This window comes from Gorilla gorilla, chromosome 4, assembly GCF_029281585.2.
Source record: "Gorilla gorilla gorilla isolate KB3781 chromosome 4, NHGRI_mGorGor1-v2.1_pri, whole genome shotgun sequence".
Lineage (NCBI taxonomy): Eukaryota > Metazoa > Chordata > Mammalia > Primates > Hominidae > Gorilla > Gorilla gorilla.
The window spans coordinates 155,512,837-155,540,664 of NC_073228.2; the positions used below are offsets into that span (position 1 = coordinate 155,512,837).

Below are 27,828 nucleotides of genomic sequence, written 5' to 3' on the forward strand. Positions count from 1 at the left end.
TAAGGTAATGATACAATGTATTTTAAATGTTAAAATTTTTGTTTTTTTAAAAAAAAATTGATTTGAAGTGGGGAGAAGGACAGATAGAAGGAGGATATAGAAGCTCTGCCCTTAAGGGTTCTGGATTCTAAGGGACTGTGTTAACTCAGCTGATGAATTTTGCTGAAGCCAGCAGGGCATGCAGCCCTACCCTGTCCTCCCGCCTGGGGCCCTGAGCTGATTCATACATCATGGCTCTTTGATGATGACTTTTTTTTGAAAACTTTGGAGCTCCCTATAGGGAAACATCCAGATATGAGGGAGGAAGCTCCAGGTTCCAGTTCTCCCCCTTTATCAGTGCCTCATCACATGACCAAGTCACCCAAGCTCCCTGAGCGTCAGTAAGTTGGTGGCAGAGCTACCGTGATAGTAACATGTATTCCATGTATGATCTGCCCCGGGCTGACCAAGGGACAGACTGCATCATTCAGTCCACAGGGCAAATGTTACATCTCCCACCTACCTGAAGGAGCACCCGGTCCAAGTCATTTTCCATGATAGTTCTCTGCTTTATTTCCTTTACAGCATGTTTTTATCAGAAACAGTATTGCAAATTTATGTGTGGTCGCCTGCTAGAATGTTAGAAAGCTCCAGGGGAGCAAGGATCACGCACGCTGCCTACTCATAAGATCCCCTAACACATTGTAGGTACCTGATGAATGTCGCCGAATGACTGAATGAGCCAATGCTGAAATTTACTTCAATTCCTCTCTCTACAGATTCCTAGAGATTATGAGACTAGTGCTGGGCTTGCATTCCTCAAATGGCCAGCACCAAATGGGCCAATCTCTCCTACTGCTCGTCCTCCCACTGTGTAGAAGAGAACACCAGAATACAGTTTGATTTTTTAGGAGCTTTTATTATTTTAGTAATCTTAACATAACTTAAAATAAGAGAGGGGAAATGACATCTGGAGATCTAGGTATGTGGCCCATTGCAATTGAGCACATTTCTTGGGTCTGTTTTTCTATCTCTAAGGGGAGTCTCAAAACCCCAGCTCAAAATACGACACTAACATGATGAACATGCATGAGCTTTGAAAAGTGCTCTGTAGTCTTATGATGATCTAGAAGAGCACTGTCCAATAGAACTTTCTGTGATGATGAAAAGATTCTACTTCTGACCTATTCAATAGGGTAACCACTAATCATGCATGGCTCTCAAGCACTTGAAATGTTGCTAGTGTGATTGGGGAGCTGCGTTTTGAATGTTAATTAATTTAAATTTAAATCTTAAAAAGTTACATGTGGGTAGTGGCTGCCGTACAGAACAGTACAGCACTAGAATAATGCTGTGTCCCCCTGTTACACATACTCATGGTCTCTCCTACTCTCCCTTCATCACACCTGTGACATCTTGCAATTTATATTTGATTGTGTCATTATCTAATGTATTCCTCCTGGACTCTAAGCTCCAAACGAACAAATGCTTTGTCTACTTTGCCATAACTGTGTCCCCAGTGCTTGGCATGGGACCTGGTGCAGAGTAAATGCATCATAAATATTTTGTGAATGAATGAATGAATGAATGACCATGATTAATAAAAGGATATAGCTGCTCAGTCTGGTGCTGATAATGGTGGTGGTGATCAAAAGGGTTAAACCACAGGTCATTAAATGAAAACAGCTAGCTTAGTGCTTACAGGAACCATACACTCCCTGTGTATAAACATGCCGGTGTGTGTGTACAGGTGTGTGTGTGCAAAAGCATAGTAATGTGTTTGCAAAGGTTTGCATTTGTGTAGTCATGTGTAGACATGTATGCTCATGTGTTTTTGTGTCAGGATAATAAGGTGACTAAGACTAAGACACATGCAAATCACCCAGGAAGGCAGTTTCTAAGTCATTACTTTTTATTTTGAAAGATTTGTGAAACTCTTCACATCATGGTGAGAGTTTGTATGATTAATAAGAAGCAGCTTTTTCATGAAATGCTTGGAGGTGAACGAGTTCTCAGCCTGTGAGATCCGACCATCCCATTAACTTTGAAGTTTCTCTTGATTAATAGAAGAAAAAAAGGGAGGGTGAAGAAAAGGAGGAACATGCTAAAAACCTTATGACAGTCATCCAAATGTGAGGAAAGAACAACCGATTCACCAACTCCACTTTTTCTATTTTACAACTTTCTACATCTCACTCTTGATTTTGGCCTTCCTGGCTGAAACAGCCTGGCAGTCACTAGAGCCCCTGAGAAGAGCCCTGGTTCTCCAAAAGACAGAGGAGGAGAAGCCCTGCAGGATGCGCTGACCACTTCCCAGAGAACTGACAGTCCGTGCTCCCAAAAGTTTGAACCAACAGCCTAATGTGAAAAGAAACTGCACTGAAAGGTAAAGGAGCAAATGGTGATGAACTGGGCTTATGTGAGAATGTCTATATTTTCATAACACAGCCCCAGAATCTTTCTCTCAGTTACAGCCTCAGGCAAACCACGTTCTGGTTGGTGGGTTCTGCAGGGATCTCTCCCACCACTGAGCCCCTAGTCCCAAAACCATCCTTGACAACATCGTGTGTCTGTTACTTCCCTTTGTCCACCTCCAGGCCACCTGGGGAAGCCCACAGGCAGCCAAGACCCTGAAATGAAATGAACACAAAGTCTGACTCGGTAAGTATTAGTTTCAAACAGAACACTAAAGAGAAAAGTTGAAGCTGCAATGTGTGTTTAAGGCAGAGCCCAGCAGATCCGTGTCCACCCATGTGCCAATAAGACAATGGGCAAAGCTACAAATGGCAAGAGAAAAATGGGACTATTAACGCATGTGGAAAAGGCCTTAATAGTTAGGTTACAGCTAAGAATGTCATGTCTTGGGTTAGAATTTTCATTTTTAGCACCGTTAATGTATTCACTTAAATCTATGTTAGCACCTTGTCCCCAGGCAGAACAACAAACCATCCAAACATTTTAAACATTGGGGGAAACACGAAGGGGAGGGTTAAAGAGAGAATCCGGTACTGCGGAAGGAGTGGATTTAGATCACAAGATCCTTGTCGATATCCTCTGCAAAGCAAGAAAAGAGCACGGTTAAAAATAAGGCTGTGTCGATGATGACGCACTTCCCAAGGAGTCAGTGGACTCCCACCCATCCCCAGGGGCAGGGGTCTAGGTGGCCATCCAAGGTCACCCAGGAAGTCAGTGATGGAGGAATCTCGCTCTCTCTGTCTCTGGCCTGTCCCTGTCTCTTACACATGCTGCCAAGTTACACTTCCTGTTTCCTGTCTGTGTGCCTGCCAGTTCCCAAAATAGTGTCTAGCACAGGGTGAGTGCTAACGCTTGAGGAAGGGAAAGAGAGAGGGACAGTTGGATGGACAGAGAAGGATCAGGAAGACGCCCAAGAGACAGGAGTCAAATAGGCAGAGAGAGCAGAGACAGGCAGAGAGGACAGACAACAGACAGACCAAGAGAGCAGAGAGTGGGGGGATGACAACCCAGCACCCTGGGAGCAGTGTTTCTGCCCATGCCCCTTGCTTCTTTGTTCAGACACTCACTCTGCTTGATGCCGAAGCAGCCGGCCCACTCATCCAGGGCGATGTACTTGTCATTGTCCAGGTCACAGGTCTCGAAAAAGCGGGTGGTGCAATGCTCCATGGGGATGAGGGGAGCACGCAGTGGAGCCAGCTCAGTGTGGGAGAGGTACCTGCAGGGAAGGAGGCAGGGGAGGGCCTGAGGCATGGAAAAGCTCCACACCCAGCCTTGGGAGGCAACCGGGGAGTTAGCCTGCCCCAGAGCATGGAGGAAAGGATATTTAAAGCAGGACAAAAAGCCAGATTCCCAGGTCTACCCCTAGCTCTGCCACTGACTGCTCTGAGACTCAGAGAACAGCAGTGCCCCATTCGGAACCTCAGTTTCTCCTTCTAGCAAAGAGGAGGAGTTGGCCATAATTACTAACGGCCCTTCCAGCTCTAAGGTTTCAGGGGCTCAAAAACAAAGGTCTGTTTGGTGTATTTGATTGTTTCCTAATTGGCTGAGAACTGGGGACACAGAAACTTAAAATCAAAATTCAGCACTTCTGCTATGGGTAGATCAAAATCTAGCATGACACAGCACTGTATATCGTCTATGGACACACATTTATACATCTATAAATGCCTAGTAAAGGGTCTAAAAATGACACACCAATCTGGTGACAGTGCTGCCTTCTGGGGAGGAATGTGGAAAGGGACTGGGATTGGCAGTGAGGGTCAACGGGAGCTCTAACCATCTTCATAGAGCTTTGCTTGTGTATCCTGTAATGTCTGAGAGGGAGGCCCTTTGGATGTCTCTCCCACTGTCCTCCCTCCCTATTCTCCCTGCTGGCCTTAGACTCCAGAGCATGTGTATAATTTTTTTCTTTGTTCCCCAGAGCCCCCAACTACTTGTCCCTAAAACACTCTCCCCACAAAGGATCTCCAGGGAACAATGTGACTCCAGTTGTCTTCTTAACCCCTAGACCTCCCAGCCCCACCCAGCTCACCAAAGAAATCACACAATGTTTGAACTGATAGGAACATTCTCCTCCCCTTCATTGTACTGGTGGAAAACTGAGGCCCAGGGAGGGGCAGGGATGCAGGCAAGGTCACCTACAGCCCTGGGATGGGAGGAGGAGGAAGCGGGTCCCCTTGCCCAAGCTGGACCCCTTTCCCAGATGTGCTGTTCTTGCACCCCATCTGAAAGCCTCCCTCCAGGCCCTCTGCAGTGGGATCAAATTGCTTTGCCTGAGCTCCAGATGTTCCCCTTTGACTTTTCCCCTCCCTGCCATAATGAGTGACTCAGTTGGATCCCAGCCATGGCAAAAGCCTGGGAGAGAAGTGGCCGGGAGATTCCCAGAGCTCAGGAGACCCCAGCCCTCAGGATCACTGGCAGGGTTGGCAGACTCCAGGCACACAGGCTGGACAAAGAGCGAGGGGTGAACATCCTAGGGAGGAGGTTCCCTGGGTATGTGAGTAGGGCAGCCCTTCCTTTCCCCTCTGTGTGATGCTCTGCTTCCACAACCCAAAGACGAAGAAAAAACCACTCTGGGAAGGTGCAGGTGTAGCTTGCTCCATCTGAGGCTGAGCAGGGGCTCTCACTTCATCACCACAAGAGAAGTTCAGAAGGTAGTGACAGGGCTACGAACAGAGTATGAGTCCATGAGGGCAAGGACCATGCCAGCTCTGACTGCTGTTCAATCCCCTGCCTAGAATAGTGCAGGGCACAAAATGCACACTCCATAACCATTTGCTAACTGGCCAGCTGCCTGCCTGTTCGGCAGTGCAGTTGCACAGGGCCTCATAACTCATTTGGACAAGGGACAAGAGCCCTCAGACTGGGGGCTTGCAAAATAGACAGGCTTTTTTGGATAACTTCCAGGGTCAGTTGGGCCCTATTGGGGCTGGGCCTTAGGAGGGGGCTTAGACAGTGCCAGGTGGCTGCTCTGCCCCTGGATGTTCTGCTGAAGGACAGGAGGCATGTGGCTGACCCAACCCTGTCCCCTGCCACCCCTTGGAGCCTGGTACTCCTTCTTAATTCACACTCCTTCATTATCCAGATATCCACGCCTAGTACTTGCAGGATTATGGAGCTATTTTGAGCTCCTACTGACTTTCACCTCAGCATGAGAGTGTCTTATTGGTTTCTTTCTCCCAGGTCCACATCTTTTCTCCAGATGCCTCATCCTTCTGCTCCAATCCCCAGGCAAACTGTGGATGCCGGGGCTTGGAGCAGTATAGGCTGCTGAGAGGCTTTCTGGCCATAGCTAGTGCACTGCCAGCCTTGAGCTCTGTTCACTCTAGGGTCTGGGGTCTTACCCATCAATGGGGTGCTGGTCCAGCTGGCCGAACTGCCAGTGGACAGGAAAGATGTACATGTTGTAGTTCTTCTCGAAGTCCCGGGCCAGCAGCTCCACGGGGTGGTCTCCTGCCTCCAGGCGCTTCTCATTCTCATGGATCTTCTTCACCTGAGGGAGTAGAGACTGTGTGTGACAAGAGGTCCATGGAGATTGTCTGGACCAGTTGGGCCCTCCCACCCCTGCCAGAAGGCCAGAGCAGGCAGAGACTAGCCAGACCAAAGCTCACAGCGAGGGGAAGGAGGTGTCATAGATGGGTACCAGCATCTCATTCACAAAAATAGAAGCCTGGGATGACCTCAAAGAATTCTCCATATAGCTACCCACATCAAAATCACCTGGAGAAGGCCGGGCACACTCTCACGCCTGTAATCCCAGCGCTTTGGGAGGCTGAGGCAGGCAGATCACCTGAGGCCAGGAGTTTTGAGACCAGCCTGGCCAACACAGTGAAACTCCATCTCTACTAAAAATACAAAAATTAGCCAGGCATGGTAGCATGCCTGCAGTCCCAGCTACTCAGGAGGCTGAGGCAGGGGAATCACTTGAACCCAGGAGGTGGAGGTTGCAGTGAACCGAGATCGCACCACTGCACTCCAGCCTGGCAACAGAGTGAGACTTTGTCTCAAAAAAATAAAATAAACATATAAATCACCTGGGGAGTATTTAGAATGCAGCTTCCTGGGCCTTGCTTTCTAGAGACACTGTTTCAGTGGCCAGAGATGGGGCCAAGGAATCTGCATTTTATCAGCTTCTTGGGGTAGGTAATATGCTCGTTAAATCTTAAGATCCACAGACTCCAAAGGAAAAAGGAATAGGGCTGTTTGTGTCTCTTTTGTTTAACGTTAGGTTAAGCAAAGGGAGCAGGTCTCTGCTGCAGGACTTCTCAGAGCCTCTAAGATGTTAATGTGCACCACAGCTTCCAAAGGCAGGAAGGGAGGTACGTGTCCTGGTGCTCAGGGGTAAATGCACGCTCCGGAGCAGGATGCCGCCCTGCAGCTGGGGGCCCAGTTCTAGGAATGGGACTGGATCTTCACCAGCACGGGGCCAGCAAGGCCAGAGAGACCACTTACCCGCAGCTTCTGCTTCTCAGTCAGAAGGTTGTTGTCCTCATCCCTCTCATACAGGGTGACCAGGACATTCTTGAGCCAGTCCCGCATGCGCAGGGGGAATTCGGTCAGCTCAGAGTCCAGGCAAGGGGGGATGTCTAGGTTCCAAACACAAGGGCGGTCAGCACAGACCCTGCCTGGGCCGTGCTCCCCACCCCAGGCCCCGCCCCCCCCCCACATACCACCTGCATTGGTGGCCTTGCCACAGTGGCTCAACCTCTCCAGGCCACAGTTGCTTCACAGGACAATGAGCAAAGGAGATTATGTGTGGGAAGAATGCCCTAGAAATGCATTGTGCAAAGGCATTGCTGCTGCTTTCCTCAGCCTAATCTGCTCTGCTCAGGGAAATGGATGGCTCCTGATGGCTCCTGCACCTTACTGGGTGCTGGGCTTTGGGTGTGATCCTAGCTGAGACTGAGCCCATGTTGTTCACGTCAACCACTGGCAGGTGTTTGAAGCTGGGAGGCTGAGGGATCACATCTATCCACAGGCCCAGCTTGGCAGGGAGTGGGAAGTAGAGGACTCAGGAATGTGTAACCACCAGAACCTTCTTAGAAATGATTCCAACCTGGTCTTTGGAACTTAGAATCCCAGATGTCGGACCTGAAGATTTCATCCAAGTCCACACTTTTCTTTTCCTTTTCTTTTCTTTTTTCTTTTTTTCTTCTTCTTTTTTTTTTTTTTTTTTTTTTTAGACAGGGTCTCACTCTGTTGCCCAGGCTGGAGTGCAGTGGCACAATCACGGCTCACTGCAGCCTCAGCCTCCTGGACTCAACCAATCCTCCCTCCTCAGCCTCCTGAGTAGCTGGGACCACAGGCAAGTGCCACCATACCCAGCTAATTTTTGTATATTTTCCAGAGACAAGGTTTTGCCACGTTGCCCAGACTGGTCTCGAACTCCTGAGCTCAAGTGATCCTCCCTACTCGGCCTCCCAAAGTGCTGGGATTACAGGCGTGAGCCACCGCGCCTGACCCAGGTTCACACTTTGTACTGGACTTATTAGAGGTCAGCATGGAGAGAAGGGACTTGCTCAAGGCCACATTGTCAGAGCCTCATCCAGCATCCAGGGCAGTGTGGTCACCTGGGGGCTTAGGGGTCTGTTCTTCCCTCATCATTGAACCAGGGAAAGGCCCCTCTGTGAGGCTACCTTCATCATCAGCTGGGGTCTGGGAGAGAATATCTGGTGATAAAAACCTTAGGAGTTGAAGTGAGTGGGCAACATGCCTCAGGGAAAGCAAAGCCACTTCATAAAGACTCCTTAAGACAGGCTCTCTAGTCTCGCTGCCCAGGGACTTCCTACCCATGCTTCTTCCCCCAACCCTCCTTTTCTACTCTGTACCTTCTCAATTTCATACCTGGGGTCCCACGAGGAGAACTTTGTTTCCCACCCCCTACATACTTTTCTGCACCCTGTACACCTGAGGTAGGTGAGTGGCTCTCCTCATTGCCATCGGGTGCCAGAATACACAAGACCTACAGCGTGGATGTTGCCTTGGAAGGGGGAGCAGGTGTGGTCTTGGGGGGTCTCCCATGATAGGGAGGATACTGAACAAGGCACTTGGCCCCACTGAGTTTGCAGCTGGGGTCACTAACCAAAGATCAGACCACACCCTGGCATCCCTCCCCAGACAGCTGACTCCCAGGTTTCCGGAAGAGAGTGCTTATCCTCTCTCTTCGGAGGGCAGATAGGAATGTAATGGAGTAAAAGGGTGAAGATATGACAGAACCAAGTAACAGGGCCCAAAGCAAACTGACAGGCATGCCCTTATTTTAAAGCATTCAAATTCAGATATTTTCAAAATATTTTGTAGGCCCAGGTCAAACATCATTTTTGCTTTACAGTGTTGAAGCAAGAAAGATTCAACTTAGCCTGAGAGAAGAAATTCTTCCTCATTAGAGAAATGAAATGCAGTTGTCTCAGATGCTAGTGAGAGACTCCAGAAATCTTCCCTGATGTTGACCTTCCATAATCGCTCAGTCCTTCCCCAGAAAGTGCCCTGAACTCAGAGTTGAGAGGAGCCGACTCATAGACAATTACCTCATTTTATAAACGGGGATGCTGAGACTCAGAAAGGGAGAGAGATTTGCCCAAGATCACCCAGCATGGGGGTGGCAGAGCCAGCATCAGTGCCAGCTCAGAGCTCTCTCCCCAAGACAGGAGTCTGGAAGGGCCCAAGGACACTCACATTTGCAAGGCCCGATGTAGTCCAGGTGGAGCTTGTGGCCCTTCTTGGTGCCCTCCAGGGTGCACTTTGTGGCAAAGAAGTGGCAGGAAGAGTCGAAGGTCTTGTTGTCATTGCTGCACACCTGTTGGCAAAGCACAGAGTACCCCCTCCTTCATTCCCAAAGCCCTTCGCTGATACCACTATCCCTGTCCATTTCAGAGATGGGGACACTGAGGGTTAAGCAAGGAATGTCATTAGCTTGAGGTCATATAGTGAGTTAGTGATAGGGCTGGGCCACAAATCCACTTTTTGGGTTCCCAGGTCAATGCTCAGCCCAGGCTGAGAGCCATCGATGGTCTCTGAGCAGAGGCATGACTGAGTCAGTTCTGAGATATAGGGAAAAAAATCCTGGAAGATATTTGAAGAGAAAGTTAAAGACAGGAATGGGAGAGAAACAAGAGTGTTCAAAGAAGAGTTAACATAGCAGGCCTGGAATTGTTATCCTTAGAAAGGCCTGCTTGTAAGGTCAGCCTGTGGCTGGTGTCTGGGAACTTAGCTGGGAAACAGTTCCCTGCACTGTTGTAAATCTTTCCCTAACTGATAAGAGTGGCTCACTATGCCTGGACTGTTTGTACAAACAATCTGGTTTATGCTGAACATCTGCTTTCCTTCTGGAAGTGTGAAATTCTGGTGCATGCTAGGCAAAGGGTACCTATGTGACCAGCCTCCAGTTAAAACTTTGGGTGCTGAGTCTCTAATGAGCTTCCCTGGACAGAAACATCACTCACATGTGGCTGCATCTTTGTAGCTGGGGTAAGAATGCACTCTGATGACCCCTCGTGGGAGTAAGTCAGTCTCCACCCAGATTCCTCCAGACTCTGCTAGTGTCTTTTTCCCTTACAATCCAGCTGTATATCCTCAATATGTCGCTGTACTAAACCTTAGCTGTGAGTACAACTGTATGCTGAGCCAATGGAGTCCTATTCTATCTCTGAACATAGGGGTGGCCAAGCAGAGATGTTGAGGGCTGGACATGCAGTGGCCATAAGTACCTGCGTTAGGAGGAGGGGAGCCTGTGTTGAACATCCTGTCCGTACTTATTTAGTATAGCTTATATGTCACTGCAGAGGGAGAACTGATGGGCACTGGTGACTGGGCATTGGGAGTGGGGAGGGGTGAGGAGGAGGAAAATGTTAACAATGATATTAAAATGTGGAGCCCAGAGGCTATGTAGTCTCTGGAGAAACTGAAGATGGAGGAGCCAGATGGGAGGCTGTAGGAATAGTGCTGGCCCCAGATTTGCTGCCATGAGCTAGACTGCCACTAGCATGATGGTGGGCAGGAGCAGGCACTCAAAAAATATTTACTTGGACGGATGGATGGATCCTATTGGAGAGAAGGGACATATTTGAGAGATAATTTAAAATTAAGTAGCATTTATTGGATACTTGTTATGTACCAAACATTTCTGACACATCTCCACAACAGTTCTGAGTTAAGGACTATTTTTATCCTCTCTTTGGATGTGAGAAAACTGAGACCTGAAAAGGTTCGGCAACTTAGCTGAAATCTCACAGCTAATAAGTGATGGAGATGAGGTTTGAAGTCAACCTTCAGTTTGGCCCCAGAACCCATATTTGTGGACCTGATTCTTTGCTGATGCTGTTATACTCTTAGCTCTAAGAGTCTGGCACAGGGCTTGGAACCTGATGGTGCTGTTTAAAGTCTTGCTGGTTGCTGAAAAGATCCAGTGCCAGGCAGAGCACTCTGACTCGTCCCCTCTTTCCTGCTGGGACTAGGTCTAGCAAGGGGACTTCTGAGACTGGCACTGCCCCATAGAACCACCAAGCCAACAGTTTCCTGAGCAGACATCCTGTATTCCGAAGTGCCCAATCCCTTCCCCCTGCCCCTGTCTCTCAGCCCTCACCTTCTCAAACTCGCCAATGGGGGCCGGGCAGCTGGTGGGGTCCTGGCACACGCACATGGGTGTGTTGTTCTCATCCAGCTCGCACACCTTGCCGTGTTTGCAGTGGTGGTTCTGGCAGGGATCTGTAGGGCAGAAAGACAAGGGAGTTAGCATCACCTGGACTAGCACATCCACCCCCATCCTACCTGGACAGATCTCAGGGCTGACAGTCCTTGACTGTGGCCCCCACTCTGGGCTTTGGACAGCCCTGAGTCCTGCCTGCTCTTGCACTGAGCCTCACAGTCAACATTTAGGGCAGCAGCTGGTTCAGCCTGGGGATTAGAGGTTTAGCTTGAGATAGAGGTCAGGCACTTCTCGGGGGCTGGAGGCTCAGTCTGGGACCCAGAAACACTAGATACCATATGGCTTTCCTGAAGATTGAAGCAACCATTGTGTTCCTGGGTCTCCATTGAACAATCACAGTGGGGCATTTCTGGATTCCAGAATAAGCTTTCTAGAATGGCTTAGAAAGTCAGCTGTTGACACTGAACCAGGGAGCTGTGAGGCCCAACAAAACAGACTTAAGTGGCAGTAAAGGAAAAGGGAGAAGAGCCTCAAGGTCCATGCTGGACAATAGAGCCTGGTAAACACCGGATGAGGTGGGCGTGGAGACAGGAAGGAACATGACTCAGTAGACGTCCCTCTGTTCAACAGAAACCCTGTGCCCAGCTAGATCAAATACCATTAGCTATCCCCTCAGGATGAGAGCTTAATGAGGCTTTTCCTCGCAATGCTTTATTTTGGGTGTTTTAATAATCCTTTAGCGGATGCCTACTCAGCTTGTCTGAAAACTTCCCGGCAGCCCTGGGACAAGGGTCTGCCATCTTCATCAGCCCCATATGAGAGATGAGAAACTGAGGCTCCGAGATGCTAAGCAAGCTGGCGTGGAGAAGCCTAGGTTCAAAGCTTGGTTGGACCGCTTCCAAAGTCCTTGCTCTTAACCCCTTGAGTACAAATGCCTTGCGCCTAGGGCTGGAGCCAGAGCCCCTAGGTCATTTCTCTCCCAGGGCACTAACGCATGGATAGCATGGTACGGATTATGTCAGGTTACATTTCCTCAGGACCTCGTTTCCTTGGACTGTGTGAAATAGAATGAGCTTATGAGTGTGCAAGTTCCTGATCTCTTCTCTCAGTTCTACTCCTCTGTGGGGCATGGGCTGATACAGAAGCAATGGGGGATTTCGGTGACCAGATGTGATCAGCGACCTCCGTGGGACTGGGAAACTCAGCTTTGGACTCAGGGCAAAGAGCTATGAGGGGAGAAGCCCATTTCCAGCTGGAGAACTCTCCTTCCTACCACACACATGGATGGCCTGGAAACCGATCTTGCCCGGATCCCAGGGGACTGAGTGCCACAGTTTCCCAGTTGTTAAGTCAAAGCCGTGTTTTCTCCATAGCCCACTGAGGACCCCACCCTGCATTTCTGCTGGAAGGAGCCTCATGTAGGCTGTCCTCGTGCCCCAGCCCAGGCAGCCAAGGGCAGCTTGGATGTGCCAAGTTACAGGGAAGGGACGTACTTTCCGCCACCACCTCCTCTTCGGTTTCCTCTGCACCATCATCAAATTCTCCTACATCCACCTGGACAGGATTAGCTCCCACAGATACCTGGAATTGAGGGAGAAGAATGGGTGAAATGGTCCCCACTCCCATCCCAGACCCATAAGGGTAGCTGAAGGGTTCCAGGTCACAGAAAGCACAAACACAGGGTTGGGAATCCAGATTTAATCTATAGGCCTGCTGTGTTTTGCAGTATGCCTGGGATTCTGTTGAGCTGCCTTAGAGGTCACCAGGGGTGTTAGGGAAAGAGAGTGTGAAAGGAAAATATACCTTGGACCCCAAAATCACTAAGCTAAGGGGAAAAGTCAAGCTGAGAACTGCATAGGAGAAACCTGCCTCCTATTCTATGCAGTCATCCCTCTGAGGCTCACCTGAGACAAATGCTTATCTGATTGCTTCCTCTCCCCTATTGTTTATGTAAAAATGCAGATTCACTGAGCCAGATTAAATTGTGTATTCAGGGGAAGGCTGATCAAGGACTCAAAGGAATGCAACCATTTGTCTCTTATCTACTTCTAACCTGGAAGCCCTCACTTCTCAAGTTGTCTTGCCTTAGCGAACTCAACCAATGCACAATTTAGACATGTTGATTGAAGTCTCATGTCTCCCTAAAATGTATGAAAGCAAATTGTACTCCCGACCACCTTGGACACATGTCTCAGAACTTCCTGAGGCTGTGTCACAGGCACATCCTTAACCTTGGCAAAGTAAACTTTCTAAATTGACTGAGACCTATGCTCACAAGAGGGTGTCAAGCCTTCACCCCTGCCAGCCACACCCAAGCATCTCCCCTTTCCTCTGTGTGTGTGTGTGTGTGTTTGTTTGTTTGTTTGTTTGTGTTTGAGATGGAGTCTCATGCTGTCACCCAGGGTAGAGTACAGTGGCGAGATCTTGGCTAACTGCAACCTTCACCTCCCGGGTTCAAGCAATTCTCCTACCTCAGCCTCCCGAGTAGCTGGGATTACAGGCGCCCGCCACCACGCCCAGCTAATTTTTTGTATTTTTAGTAGAGACAGGGTTTCACCATGTTGGCCACACTGGTCTCGAACTCCTGACCTCGTGAATTGCCTGCCTCGGCCTCCCAAAGGATTACAGGGATTACAGGCATGAGCCACCGCACCCGGCCTCCTCTGTTTTACGTTTGCAAAAACTGTGGGTAATCATGGAAGAACAACTGTTGCATAGCTTAAAAAACAAAAATTTTAAGGTCCTGGTCCCAAACGTAGGGTTCCGTTGAAGGTTTAGGAAGCATTCAGGAGTGTGTCAGGATGTGGGATAACTCAGGGTTTGCATCTATGCTGTGTGTGTACAGGGAGACGAATGCCCCACTCTAGCATTGAGATCCACAGCATCCGCCCTAATTTCTCAGGGCACAGATACGGGTAGAGAGGGGCTAAGGGGCTGTGGTCACTGCCAACATACCTCAGTCACCTCTGCCACAGTTTCTTCCACCACCTCTGTCTCATCAGGCAGGGCTTCTTGCTGCTGTTGGAAAGAGAAAGTAGCATTCAGAGGGGTCAGGAATAAGGCCAGCTTCACCTCCAAAGTGCCTGTGGCCTGGGATACAGGCTAGGGGAGCTTGGAGAGCAGCTTACCGGAGATCCCCAAAGTTGTGCCTCATGGAGTGCCATGGTGAGGGACAGAACAAAGAAGAAGCCAGTCATGTGAGCACCGTGGAACACTCAAGCAGCTCCCATTTTATATATTTTATATCCTAGGTGTCTACCTAAGATTTAGCTTGGAAAAGTATTTCTGCTGCTTTGAATTCTTATAAAGTCTGAAAATCACTGATCCAGACCAATTCTCTCACTTTACAGATAGGAAAATTGACATCCAGAGGGGATGACACTGTGAATTTTAACAGATGTCATCATCTTCCTCACAGTGTGATATTATTATTAGTATTATTAGGCAATTTTTCTTGCCATTTCACCTTGGAGTAGGAGGAAGCAAGAAAACAAACAACTTTGAGGCCCTTAGCTGGCTGGAGCTGCTTCAAAACTTAATGCCAACTTTGAGAAACTTTTGCCTCCATCTACCAGCCTGATCAAGATTGCCAGGGTCTGCCATCACTCCCACTTCTTAGTAAAGAGAGGATGAGGGGATCACAGGTTGAAAGAAATTGCACTTTTTGCCTGCCCTGTTTCTTCCTCCTCTCCTTGTGAAGGCTTCCAGATGAGCTGTGGATAACTACTCCTGTCCCTGCATGCAATGCTTCGAGGAACTGTCTGTCAATCAAGGGGCCCCACTCTCACCTGGCCAAGAAGCTGGCTCAGGACCCAAGCTCAGCCAGATTGGCTCTCATTTTTTGAATTTATAAAAACCTTCTTGGCACATTGTCTCAGGATGTGAAAATTGCTGGAGTTGATTCATTCAGACAGCAACATCTCAGAGACTGTCCATTAGTTCTTAACTCCCAAAGCCTAGAGCTGCCCTTTTCCAGTCCTCCCCAAGGCCTTTAATATTATAATCTACCTCTGTATCTTCCCCTCCTCCCCCAATTTAGTCAGATTGAACTGTTGCTTACAACCAAACAACCCTCACTGTTTCAGAAGCCAACACATTCCTCTCTCTATAGCTTGAATCTCTTCTAATACCACCCCTACCAGAAATCCCCCACATCCTGTCTCCTGCCTGCTTGAATTCCTCATATGACAAAGAGGTCATTTCCTTCTAAAGCAATCCTAGTTCATTGCTGGGAGGCTCTGACTACTAAGAAGTTTATCTAACATTACATGGAACTCTCTCTTCTCTGATACCTCCACCCAATGGTCCTCATCCCAGTTTTTCTCCTGAGCTTACTAACTTAAGAAAAAAAAAAAGACCACTAACTTGAAATGGGGAAGTCCCTGTTCCCTTTCAGCATCCAGGGCTGGCAGGCTCAGAACCTCTGGTGCTAGCGGTAGGAATGAAAACAAGAAGATATGATATTTAGGTACTTACAGGGGCTGCCAAGGCCCTCCCGGCCAGGCAAAGGAGAAAGAAGATCCAGGCCCTCATGGTGCTGGGAACCCTATGGGGAGGAGAGATTGAGAGTTCAGTGAGGGTGAGACTTCCTTATGGAGATTTCCTTCTGAATTCCTGATACGTGCAAGATAATGTTAGATGGTACAAGTTAAATGATAGTGAAAAACATGAGGAGGTTGGTTCCATTTAATATTCTTTCAATTCTGCTTATATGAGAAGAAAGTCTCAGTTTGGTGCCAAGATGTCTTAAACACCTCCTTTATACTCATCTATCTCCTTTTTTAACAAAAAGAGAATAAGCCTCCAGCTCAGAGCTTCCACAGGAAGTTATATCCAGCTGGAACTGAATAAAGTTGTTTTGTTTTTTTTATGTGTTTGTTTTTACAGTTTCCTTCTATTTATGACAAAGGTACACAGAGTTTTCCATTTATGGTAATGATATAAAATCTGCTTTTGTAATACATTTATTAAAGTTTTTGCAAAGTGATTCAACTAAGGTGATGGGCTAATTAGTTAAGTTTGGGCAATGCCAAACCAGATCATCTTCAAGGTCCCTTCAATCCCTGATATTCTAGAATTATTTTTTTCCCTAAACCCAATCTCTCCCCTTCCTCCTCTGTCGCCTCCTCCCCCTCCTTCCTACTCCCTCTGCAATGGGAGAAGTTAATAGGCAGGAACTTCTTGCCAATTTGGGACAATGAGATCCACATTCTAAAACAAAGAACAATAGTCTTGGAATGTAACCCATGGAAACTTGAGGGTGGCCACATTTTTCTCCATTCTACCCAGAAGAGACAGCATTTCTTTAGGTCCTGTACGGAAACCATCCAGATGCTTCCATGTGTTGCAGAGGGGATGTTAGCTGAGATCTAGAAAATACCTCTGTTCTGGTAACTATTAAGGCCTCATTCTCTAAATGCCAAGCTCTAGACTCTAATACTCTCATGACTATAAGGGATTTTGGAGCAGTATCTCCTCTGAGGATTCAAAACCAAAATGCTATTCCTAACAGAGGCTCTGTGGTGGAGACATTTCATTTCTTGCACTAACTAAATGGCTTTTCATTCTCAAGTGACTTTAGAAAGTTCTTTCTTTTACTGATCTAAATGTGCCTCCCTCAAACTTTCTGATCTGTCTACCCCGTCTCCCCTGCAGCCACAAAGAACAAACCTGCTCTCTCTACCCACAAATAAACTTCCATCAGGAGCAACAGTGGCCATGTCTTCCCTCTTTCTTCTCCCAAAACCTCCCTGTCAGGCTCATCATCCCTTATTTCTTCCAAGACTTCTCAACTGACCAAATGGTGGTGGGAGGTAACCTGGCATCATGGAGAAAAATACTCAGCTTGAAATTAAATGCCAGGGGGTCTTGTTCTACCACAGTAGTATCAAGTCTTTTGGTCTCTCTAGACCTTGGTTCCCCCATCTATCAGTTGAAAGGGGTAGACTAGGTGAACTCTGAGGTGGCAGCCTCGGTCCTTAAAATGCTCTTAAGACACCCCAAGCACATTCTGGTCTTGACACATATGGTCTCCTCTGGGATCATATGTCTTCACTTGTATTATAGCATTTGGGAAGCAGAAACAGGCAGAGGAAGAGCCCACTTCATAATGGTCCTTTCTTGGGCTTAAAGAGACACAAAACCTCACCCCCTATTGCACAGGGTGAATGAAATAAAACCACGCTCCCCTCTGTGACCAGGGGAAGGTTTTGCTGGGCGGCTCTTCTGTCTGTCCTGCCTCCTCATCTTCCTGAATTCCTTTTCCAGCTGCACACTCACCCTCCCTGCCACCCCCATCCCTGCTGTTGCAGCCAGAAATGTAAAGGACCTGGGGGTTTGGTATTGCTTCACAATGACCCCAACTTCCAGAGGAGTCTAGTCTTCCCTTTTGAGGCAGCTTGTGGAATGTTCCTCCCCTCACACAGTTGTTCACTTGTTCTCCAGGCTTAAGTGGAAAAATCTCCCTTCTTGCTTCCGCTTTTGGAAGACACAAGATAAATAACTCCTGCGTGTGGCTTGGGACAAATGGAACAGAAAAGAAAACATCAAGGAAGGACTTGTCTGAGATAGTTTGAGGTTGAAGGATCAAAGTGAAATGGCAGCTAAAACAAAACAAAACAAAAAGTTACCCTGTCTGAGCTACAATGACAGGAAAGTCATGTTATTGAAGAAATAGCCCAGCTAGGACTGGAAATGTAGTAAGCTTCAGATTAGAAAGACAGGAAGACAGACATTTCCCTGAGTCTGTGTCCTTCATTTGAGCAGAGTAACCACGCTCCCCTCTGTGACCAGGGGAAGGTTTTGCTGGGCGGCTCTTCTGTCTGTCCTGCCTCCTCATCTTCCTGAATTCCTTTTCCAGCTGCACACTCACCCTCCCTGCCACCCCCATCCCTGCTGTTGCAGCCAGAAGAGAAAAATAACTCTAAGTCTTATAGTGCTGCTTCATAGTTTCTAAAGCACTGTCACATAGCACTGTCACATAACACTGTCTCCTAGAGCCTTCTGACAATGCTGGGAAGTAGGCAGACAGGCATGGAAGGGTTCTTAGTCCCACTGTCCTAATGGGGAATCTGAGGTTGAGAGGGAGGAAGCACTTGTCCAAAGTCATGCAACAATTCAGGCCCTCTCCAAATAGGCAAGCGTTCTCACTCATGGAGTTGGGGTGAGCCTAATAGGAATTACGCTCAGACAAGTGGGAGTGGGGGAGAAATGCAGAGAGACTGTTAAGAACAGAATGCAAAATCTTGGAATACACCTTCAAAGTTTTGGAAGAAAACTGTAAAAACAAACACAAAATCTGGGTCCTGCCCAGTACCCGGTGCTATACCACCTGTCCAAGAGCGCTTTTCCCCCAGATGATGAGATGGGAGGGAAGGGAAGCGGCTGAACTATTCCAGATGCACAGCCATACTCCCTGCCTCCCCACGAGATACCTCTCTGAGGCTCTCTAAACTACCACTGACCAAAGAGCCCTGTGTCCATCCTGCAAAGCTAATGGAGTATAACAGTCACCCCAGCAAGGTCAGAACACAGTATCAAACCCCAGCATTCAGAACTCACAGCTGTGATCCTTTGCCAATCAAACCTAGGTGTAGCGTACCTGGTGAAAATTTAAATTCCCTTCATATAAATGACCAATATTAAACGAAAACTCCCTCCTTTGTATTTCTTTAGTCTGTGATGAAAATGTTCAGGGTGTTTTCATAATCCAGCACCCCACTGGGGGCTCAAGTCACATATTTCTGCCCAATAGTACAGATGAGAAGACCAAGGCCTAGAGGAAAGGAGAAAACTGCCAACGGCTAATAGCAGTGAGTGAGTGACTGAGTGGCAGGGCTAGGGTGAGAACCCGTGCAACCCTACCCCGCCACTGGTATGTCTCTACCTCCGCACACTATTTCCCTTGGCAGCTACCCGCTCCCAGGTGGTCACCTGAATGGGGCTCAGTTGGGCCTTGAACTGGCCTGAGTTCCTGGGAAGGAAAATGCCCAGGGCCAGGGGAGGAAGAGAAGGCATATTTCCCTTGGCATGGTGGCCATCAAATGCAGACAGTCTTAGCCCCCTCCCAGCCGCCACTGCCTCCTGTTCCGTACATCGAGTCCCTTCCTTTTGCCTTTATTTGCTCTGGAGACTGCTGAAAACCCATCCTTGGCTGCCAGCAGGACCTGAAGCTGAGGTCACTTCTCTCTCTGGAAAGACTCTGAGGATGGAAAAGTACAGCCAGCCCCCAGGTTTGTCCCTCAAAACATAAAGGGCCTCCTTTGGGCTCTCCTTGGATGTTAAAAAGCCACTGAACGTTAGAACAGGGGGGATACCTCAGAATCATAGAATCACGGACTGTGGGTCTCAGAATGATAGACTTAGGATGTGAAGCAAAGAAACTGAGTTGCCATCATTAAATCTTATTTGGGTGGAAAGAACTTATGGAGTAATGCAACCCAACAGGACTTCCCAAGATGATGAACACATTCTATATCTACGTGGTCCACTATGATAGCTACTGGTTACAAGTGGTTACTGAATGCTTGAAATGTTGCCAGTGCAAATGAAGAACTGAGTTTTAAATTGTATTTCATTTTAACCAATTTTTTTATTTAAAAATTTTATGCAAAAGGACTGAGGCCAATCCAAAATATCTTACTTAACCCATACCTTGTTGAAATACTGCAATAGAGAATAGTGGAAAACATCTTTTTTTTTTTTTTTTTGAGACAGGGTTTCCCTCTGTCACCCAGACTGGAGTGCAGTTGGCGCAGTCTCAGCTCACTGCAACCTCTGCCTCCTGGGCTCAAGTGATTCTCCCACCTCAGCCTCCCGAGTAGCTGAGATCACAGGCACATGTGACTACACCCAGCGAATTTTTCTTTTCTTTTCTTTTCTTTTTTGTAGAGATGGGGCTTCATTATGTTGCCCAGGCTGGTCTCGAACTCCTGACCTCAAGCCATCCGCCCGCCTCAGCCTTCCAAAGAGGTGGGATTATAGGCGTGAGCCACCATGCCCATCTATTTTAATCAACTTAAATCTAAATAGCCACATGTGGCTAGTGGCTACCATGGTAGACAGAGTGATAATAAACTATGAGGCAGTATAGCATAAAGGTAAGCTCATAGGCTCTGGAGCCAGAATATACAGGTTCAAATCCTGGCTCACCACTTAGCAATTGTATGACCTTTAGAAATCAACTTTACCTCTTGGGGCCTCAATTTGTTCCCCAATGTGTAAAATGGAAACAATAACATAGCAATCTTGAAAGGCTCATAGGTGATTTACACAAGAGAATCCAAATAAAGAGGTAAGCAATGTCGTCGTTGGGAAGAGCATCTTATAAAGTCCGAGGTTCCCAGAATCTCCATCCCCCGAAAGAATTCAGTGCAAAATTCCAGTGCTTTATAAGCCCAGGGAGAAAGGGGTGTTTGGGTGGAACAAAGGACATATTGCCCCTGTTGGTCTGGGTAAGTCCAGCCTCCAGAGGATACAGTGCCGAAGATCAGGCCCAGGGCTGGCCTCTTACTTGGGCAGCTGATACCAGCCAAGCATCTCACTCTCACTATTTGGCTTGGAAACAAGGGCTCCAAAAACACATGTTACTGGTAAACAAGCCCAAAGGGAGGAAAACAAGCCTAGAGGCTAATAAAGGAAGCCAACAGCCAGGCCCTCCAGGGAGTTGGGACTCGGAAGGAGCCTGGGGTCTGCTGACATGCGGACTGAGCCAGGCAGGCCAGAGAGGTGGCCACATGCAGCTACAATGGCACTCCTGCTCACACCCCTGGGAGCAGACACAGCAGCTCAGAGGTGGCCCCATGACGTGGAAGTCAGGAGAGCTGAGAGCAAGTCAGCATGTCTCCCAGCTCACTGTGCGAACTTAGGGGAGTCTCCTCTGCTCTCCAGAACTAACACCCCCAGCTTGTCTGTATAAGGTCAGTGCTCAAAATTATGTAAGCCAGAAAATCCTTTATTTCAATGAAGTCTTCTGCAGAGTCCAATATTTCAAACAGCTGAAATCTTTTAGCATGTATTGAAACATGTGAATGAGTATTATCTAGTTAATCAATAAGTGTGAAATTAAAAAACAAGAGCAGGCTGGGCACAATGGCTCACACCTGTAATCCCAGCACTTTGGGAGGCCGAGGAGGGTAGATCACCTGAGGTCAGCAGTTCGAGACCAGCCTGGCCAACATGGTGAAACCCCGTCTCCACTAAAAATACAAAAAATTAGCCGGGCGTGGTGGCGGGCGCCTGTAATCCCAGCTAATCGGGAGGCTGAGGCAGGAGAGTCACTTGAACCCAGGAGGCAGAGGTTGCAGTGAGCCAAGATTGCACCATTGCACTCTGGCCTGGGCAACAAGAGTGAAACTCCCTCTCAAAAAAATCCACAAAACAGAAAAGCAGATAAAAGTGGAGTGGAGCTGAGGAGTGGGAGTCCTACACACAGGGACATTCCCTAAGATACCTTGGAACATCTGTACTTTCTCCTAGGAACACAATATGGAACCCTTAGGCAAGGTGGTCCTTTAGGTTCTTTTCAGCTCTGATTTTCCGGATCAACTTGGGCAGGAGCTTTTTAGAGCATTACCTCTCTCCACTTGCCCCTTGACTCCCTGCTTCCACTTCTATTTCCTGCTGGAAGGAAAGACGCTAAAGGAAACTTCTAAGGTGTGGTAGCTAAAACTCAGGACTGGAGAGCTTCTGGGGCAACTCAGAGGTGGCTCCAGAGTTTGGGGCCAGAATCAGCCTGAGATTCCATAAAGACATCTGAGATGCCACGTTTCACTGTGGCTAGCAGAGGCTGGGGTGGAGCTTCAGGCTTCCTCCTTGGCTTCCTCTAGGGCACCGCTGCTGCATTGTGGTGACCACAAATGAAAGGATGAGAAATAACATCAAAGTGTCCAGGCTATTGCATCTGGAAAGGCCTCCGAGATCCCAAAGATAGCAAATATGTGGCATATGTGACAAACACGTGGCCTCCACCTACCTCTCCTGCACATGTGGCAGACATTACTAATCAATCGCTTGACCTCTTCTCCTAAAGCTTAGAGAGTCATCAGAATCCTGAACACAGTTCTTCTGACAGCCACCACCGACGAATTAGTGATGTTGTCAGGTCACATGAAACCTCTGTGTGCTGCCTCTTATTGTAGAGGTAGAGAAATTGAGGCTTAGAGAAGGAAAATACCTCACTGGAGGTCACATGGCAAGCTGGTGTCTGAGCCAAATTTCCAGATGTTCAAAAACATCCAGATGTTTGCTTTGCTTTTTTTATCTGATAGGTCTGAAATCCTAATGCCATGACTAACATCAAGATGACCCAGAGTGATCCCCAGATGAGAGAAGTTAATACCAAGTTTCTGAAAGAAACCAGCTCTGAAAACAATTGTTGTCTATGTTCATGTTTTCCTTGCAGACATAAAGCTCTATAGCTTGATGGGTGAGAGCAGAGATGATTTCCTGTCTAAGCTGCCAGTTGAGGAGAGGCTGTTTTTCTAAATAATTCCGTCAAGCCACTACTTGCTGGCCCTGGCCCTGCACAGCCCATCTGTCCCTGGGTTCAGGATTGAGGTTGGGAGGGAGGGAGGGAGGGAGGCATCAGGTTCTGTGCTGTAGAAACAAGGTCCTCAGGGTTGTTGAAAGCTCAAGGCTGGTTTTCCCTTCTCTCCTTTGAAACTGACGTTTGGGAGGGAGCCAGCTAGAAGCAAGGGAGCAGCCGCCTACAGGCACATCACGCAGGGCCTTTGGGCCTAATGACAAAGCCATGAGGGCTGCAATAGGCATTGCAGGCCAGCCAACGGGAAAGACAAAGTGCTGCTCACCACTTAGTATCCATGGGGCTTGTGTGCATAAGTGTGTTTCCAAACTGAACAAATGGGGATTGGGGGGGAAGGCAAGGTGAACATCGAAATGGCTCCAAACACCTGGAAGTTTGGCTCAGATGCCAGCTTGCTATGTGACCTCCAGTGAGTTATTTTCTCTTCCTGAGCCTCAGTTTCTCTCTGTCTGAGACATAGAGGTGGTTGGTGATAAATGTAGGTTACACGTCTGTCTCATTGTCATGATCCATATTATGTCTGACTGTGCACATCCATCCATGTGTGGCTGCAAGTGGCGGTGTGTGTTTGTATACCTGATGGCATGTCTGTGTAAGTTACATACAGCCTGACTTAGCATCTGTCTGTTTCAGCCTGTAATAGGCGAGGGTCAGAATTTTCACATTCATTGAGATATATTCCTGGAACTTGTCTGTAAATCATTGTCATCCAGGAAGAGGTGTGTGAGTGAATGACTTTCTGTGTCTGCTCCTGTAATGAGGCACTTATTTTTAGCTGAGCCAGTGGGTGCCTGTTGATAAAATCGATGTTTATATTCTTCATCCCTATGGGTTTGTACCTGTCCCTGTTTATCTCTGCATATTTATCAACCTACATAAACAACTTCAAAACCCAAATATTCTACTGTTTACCTCACATCCTCAGCTCTTTCCTTTCCTTCACCATTCTTTCTTATTTATAGCTTGTTTTCAGCAAGGAAAGCTGCTCTCATGAATAGCAAACCCCAGCCACACTGTTGGTTGACAAATCTCTACAGATGGATAAGGATTACAGCATGATGGTTATGCAACTCAAGATTCCCTAGCCCATCCTTTCTTGTTTTCTTTTCAACTGGGGGTACAGTAAGGGGGTGTTAAAAATGCAGGCCAGCTATTCCTTTGAATAAAAGCGGTATCTGGGATTTAGGTTTACAGGACTTCAGAGTTAGAAGGGTGCCTGGGAAATCATCTAGCTTAGAACCTCTATTTAACAGTTTGGGAAACTGCAGCCTCAAGAGAGGAAGTGTCTTTCCCAATGTCAGGCACTGTGAGTTAGAACACACTTTTTTTTTTTTTCACCCTTGGCCAATGCTTTTCCTACATAGAGGGCACAACAGTCTTGGGAAATACACAAGAAGGTCCCCAAATCAAAATGAAGGTAAACAATATTATGATTTTGAAATTTTTCCTGTCAGTACTTATAGTAAAGGGAAGTTCTATACAAACCCCAAGATGATGGAGCTGCCAGGAAAAAAAAAAAAAAAAAGCTGAGAATGATTTCACTAGGTCTTTGGATGCCATTAATCCATCAGTTCTAAAACCCTTTGCATTATGAGGGAATGCCACAATTCGCAAAGTGCTTCCCTGTGCATTATCCGATTTCTTCTACACACTATCTACGCCCTAGAGGTGGCTGCTGTTACTGTTCTTTAACTGTAGAGGGAATGGGGCCCAGAAAGAAGTATTAGTTCAAGGTCAAATGGTACCTTCAGGGCACAGCCAGAGCTAAAACCCAGGTCTTCAAACACCCTTGCAAGGAGATTATCACGGCCCAAGGCTTCCCCAGAATCCTGAAAGATCACAAGGGCAGGGCCTGGAATTTGCTGCAGTCCTTGAATTTGGGGGTGGGGTACGTTCAGACTGATGTTCTTAGAGGGTTTCGAGCGTCCCCTCCCAGCCAGCAGGCAGAGACCCTGGAAAAAAGGTTACCGTGGCAACTCGCATTCCTCGGAGAGTGAGTCAGGCAGAGAAGAGCCTTCTGGTGGGTGGGACTTGGAGAAAGTTTCAAAAGTTGATTCCTTCTCCAGGCAACCCCCTTCTTCCCCTCCCTCCCCCTCTTTGCTCTAGGCTTTGTCGATGTGGCAGCTGATAGCTGCGAGTTAACTCTCTTTCCTCAACCACTCCCTTTTCAAAAGGCTTCATCCTCCAGCAAATACACACATTTGTTACCAGTCCTCACTCCATCCCCACGTCATGCCCTCTAATCCATTTGAGAATATCTTAAAGCTGAAAGCTGTGGCCACCCATATTCATCCTCTCTCTCTCTCTCACACACACACACACACACACACACACACACACACAGAGTGCATACAATTTTTAGGGGCTTAGAGATGGCTTGAGGCCCATTCAAAGACCACTCCATAGACCCTGGTTAAGAAATCTTCCTTTGAATATTTTAGAGGACACAAAGCACCCCAAAGAGCCTTCAGTTTCAGCCTTCTTTCATTACAGATGGGGCACTAAATCCAGGGGAGACACTTACCTAAGATCACACATAAAATGCATGCCCGAAGCCTGTGTCCTACTTCTGCTTTGCTTCTCACTAAACCACCAGCACTTGGGGCGTATAGAAATTTAACTCTAAAGCATTACTAGAGAAAACATTTTCTCTAATGAAAAAAATGCTGTCCTTTCCTGAGGAAAATGCATGCCTCTCTGTTCCCTTTTGGGCAGACTGGGAATCCTGGAAGACATAACTCATCCCAGTGCCCCCTTTCCCTTGGAGTCCTTGGAGTCCCTTTCCCTAAGGAAGTCCACTTGACAGCCAGTTCACGGAGCCAGTGGCAGCGAAGAAAGGTAGTGGATTTGTCTGAAGAAGAACTGACACCCTGACAGGCTGGACACCAGTCTTGGGTGGATTACGGAAGGGGACCCTGGAATTCTCTCCCTCTTCCCTTCCCCCTTTCCCCCTTCTGAGAACATATGCCCCAGCACACTCCACCTCCCGTTACACCCATGTCTTGGTTGACGATATCTGATGTCTGGGTTCTTCAGATCTAGATAAACTAAGGGCTACTGCCTGTGTTTACCATCCCAAGGAACTCAGGACAGGAACAACACCTAACCTAAGACTGAGGTTGTGATGGTGCCATTTCAGGCAGAATGGTGCTGAAATTTGTGTACTGGGGGGACGGAAGGTGGTGTTTGGGAGTGAGGAGAATTCGAGGAAAACAGAAGGCTTCCCAGAGGTGTGGATTAATGGTGAAGCCTCCCCCTTTGCCTTTCAGAGATCAACTGATTGTTCGTGCAAAGTCCCTTTTGGAAAACAGAACCCCTGACCGAGATCTGGAGGACAGACTCCGGTTGCTGGCCAGGTCCCCGTGGCAGCTGTGATGGGATCAGATTCCCAGGAAAGGAGGAGGCTGCCACATTTGCAAAGGGAGCAAAGAGGACAGGCAGGCAGCCTCTGAAACCAGAGACAGACACAGAGAGAAACAGAGAGTGAGAAAATGCTCCCCCGAAGACATAGTGAGATTATTTTCTGTAAACCTGTAAGGGAAGACAAAGTTACACAGTGAGTCCACCTTCTGAAAAGCAACAGGCAGACAGGACCGAGGACCATGCTCTTAAGGGGAGCCGTGATGGAGCCGGGAGGAGAGGCGCATCCTCAGCAGAGCTTCCCTCCCTTGCACACGAGCTGACGGCGTGAACGAGGGTGTCGGGGTTGGTGCAACTATAGAAGGGAAAGGCTGGGCGGGGGTCACACATACCTCAGTGGCAGGCAGGCAGGCGGCAGGCAGAGCGCGCTCTCCGGGCAGTCTGAAGGACTGCGGGAATGTGGAGGGGTTTAGAGACAGGCAACAGGAAACCACTCAGAGCTCTGGGCTGGGTCTATCTCCCCTCCACCCCGTGGTCCCTCCTCCTCCTGTCTCCTCCTTCCCCCGGCCTCCTCCTTCTCCCATAGCCAAAGCTGTCTCTGTCTTTCATTTCTTTCCTCCTCTTTTTGCGGTGGGCTGTCCTGACCAAACGTCCCAACCCTGCCTGCCTCATCTGTTCCGGGGCTGCTGCCTAAACCGACTCACAGAGTGCCAGGGCTGGACAGGCCTGGAGGGATGACCCAGAACAGCCTCTTTCTTGTTCAGAGGGCAAGTGAGGCCTGGAGACTGCAAGGAATTACCCAATGGCCCCCAGGGGCAGAACCAGGCCCAAGTGTCTTGATCTTCTAACCAGTGAGCTTTACAGGAGTCCTCCCTAATATTAGGCAACGCTGAGAAGGGCCAAGCAATTCAAGGGGGTTGTGTTTGCACACAAAGGCAAGGCCAGGACTTACCACTGTACAGACAAGACAAGCTGCTACTAGTGGTATCATCCTTGATGATTTGGAACTGGTCTTAAAAAAAAAAAAATCCCACTCAAACTCCACTTGTACCATTGATAGACACATAAGGGATTAGACATCTAGCTGGTGGACCTGTGCCACCAGTATTGAACAGATAAGGTAATTGATGATATTGATGATAATCATAGGAGTAACAATAGCCAAAGTTTACTGAGGATTTAATAATCTTCACAGCAACCCCTTATCTTAGGCATTGTAATTATGACCATTTTAATAATAAGGAAACATAGATGCTAAGTAACTTGCCTATGATCACCTGGCAAAAAGTGGTATGAGAGGGCTGATTCTACGTTTCAACTTGGGTCACTCCTGTTATATATGAACTGCTCAGTGCAGCAGGTCTTGGTTGAATGTTTATTTCGTGCCTAACACTCAGGGAGGTATGAGAATTAATAAATACCTGGTCCTTGTCCTCAAAAAGTTTTGTGGTTTCTGGTTTGTTTTTTTTTTGGTTTGTTTTGTTTTGTTCTGAGACAGAGTCTCACTCACTCTGTCGCCCAGGCTGGAGTTCAGTGGTATAATTTCGGCCCACTGTAACCTCTGCCTCCCGGGTTCAAGCAATTATCATGCCTCAGCCTCCAGAGTAGCTGGGATTACAGGCGCACATGCCACAACACCCAGCTAATTTATTGTATTTTTAGTAGAAATGGGGTTTCAACATGTTGCCCAGGCTGGTCTCGAACTCCTGAGCTCGGGCAATCCGAATGCCTTGGCTTCCCAAAGTGCTAGGATTACAGGCGTGAGCCACCGCACCCAACTTAGCTTTGTGGTTTCTTAAATTGTTTTTTAATTTTTTTAGACTAGTTA

General features: G+C 47.9%; 1 protein-coding gene across 2 annotated transcripts; it reads right to left on the reverse strand.

The window, feature by feature from the left end:
* Nucleotides 1-1,869: 1,869 nt before the first annotated feature.
* SPARC (secreted protein acidic and cysteine rich) lies at nucleotides 1,870-26,881 on the reverse strand. 2 transcript variants are annotated; one of them, XM_004042854.5, is made up of 10 exons: nucleotides 26,393-26,782; nucleotides 15,575-15,644; nucleotides 14,054-14,116; nucleotides 12,592-12,679; nucleotides 11,036-11,157; nucleotides 9,130-9,250; nucleotides 6,907-7,040; nucleotides 5,799-5,947; nucleotides 3,522-3,670; nucleotides 1,870-3,033 (listed from the first exon to the last, which is right to left on the reverse strand). In XM_004042854.5, exons 2-10 carry the CDS (start codon nucleotides 15,629-15,631, stop codon nucleotides 3,005-3,007), a joined length of 912 nt encoding a protein of 303 aa, XP_004042902.1. In that variant the 5' UTR covers nucleotides 15,632-15,644; nucleotides 26,393-26,782; the 3' UTR covers nucleotides 1,870-3,004. The 2 variants fall into 2 exon arrangements, with proteins under 2 accessions (XP_004042902.1, XP_063562000.1); XM_063705930.1 differs by having other exon boundaries at nucleotides 1,870-3,670; nucleotides 26,393-26,881.
* Nucleotides 26,882-27,828: the final 947 nt, after the last annotated feature.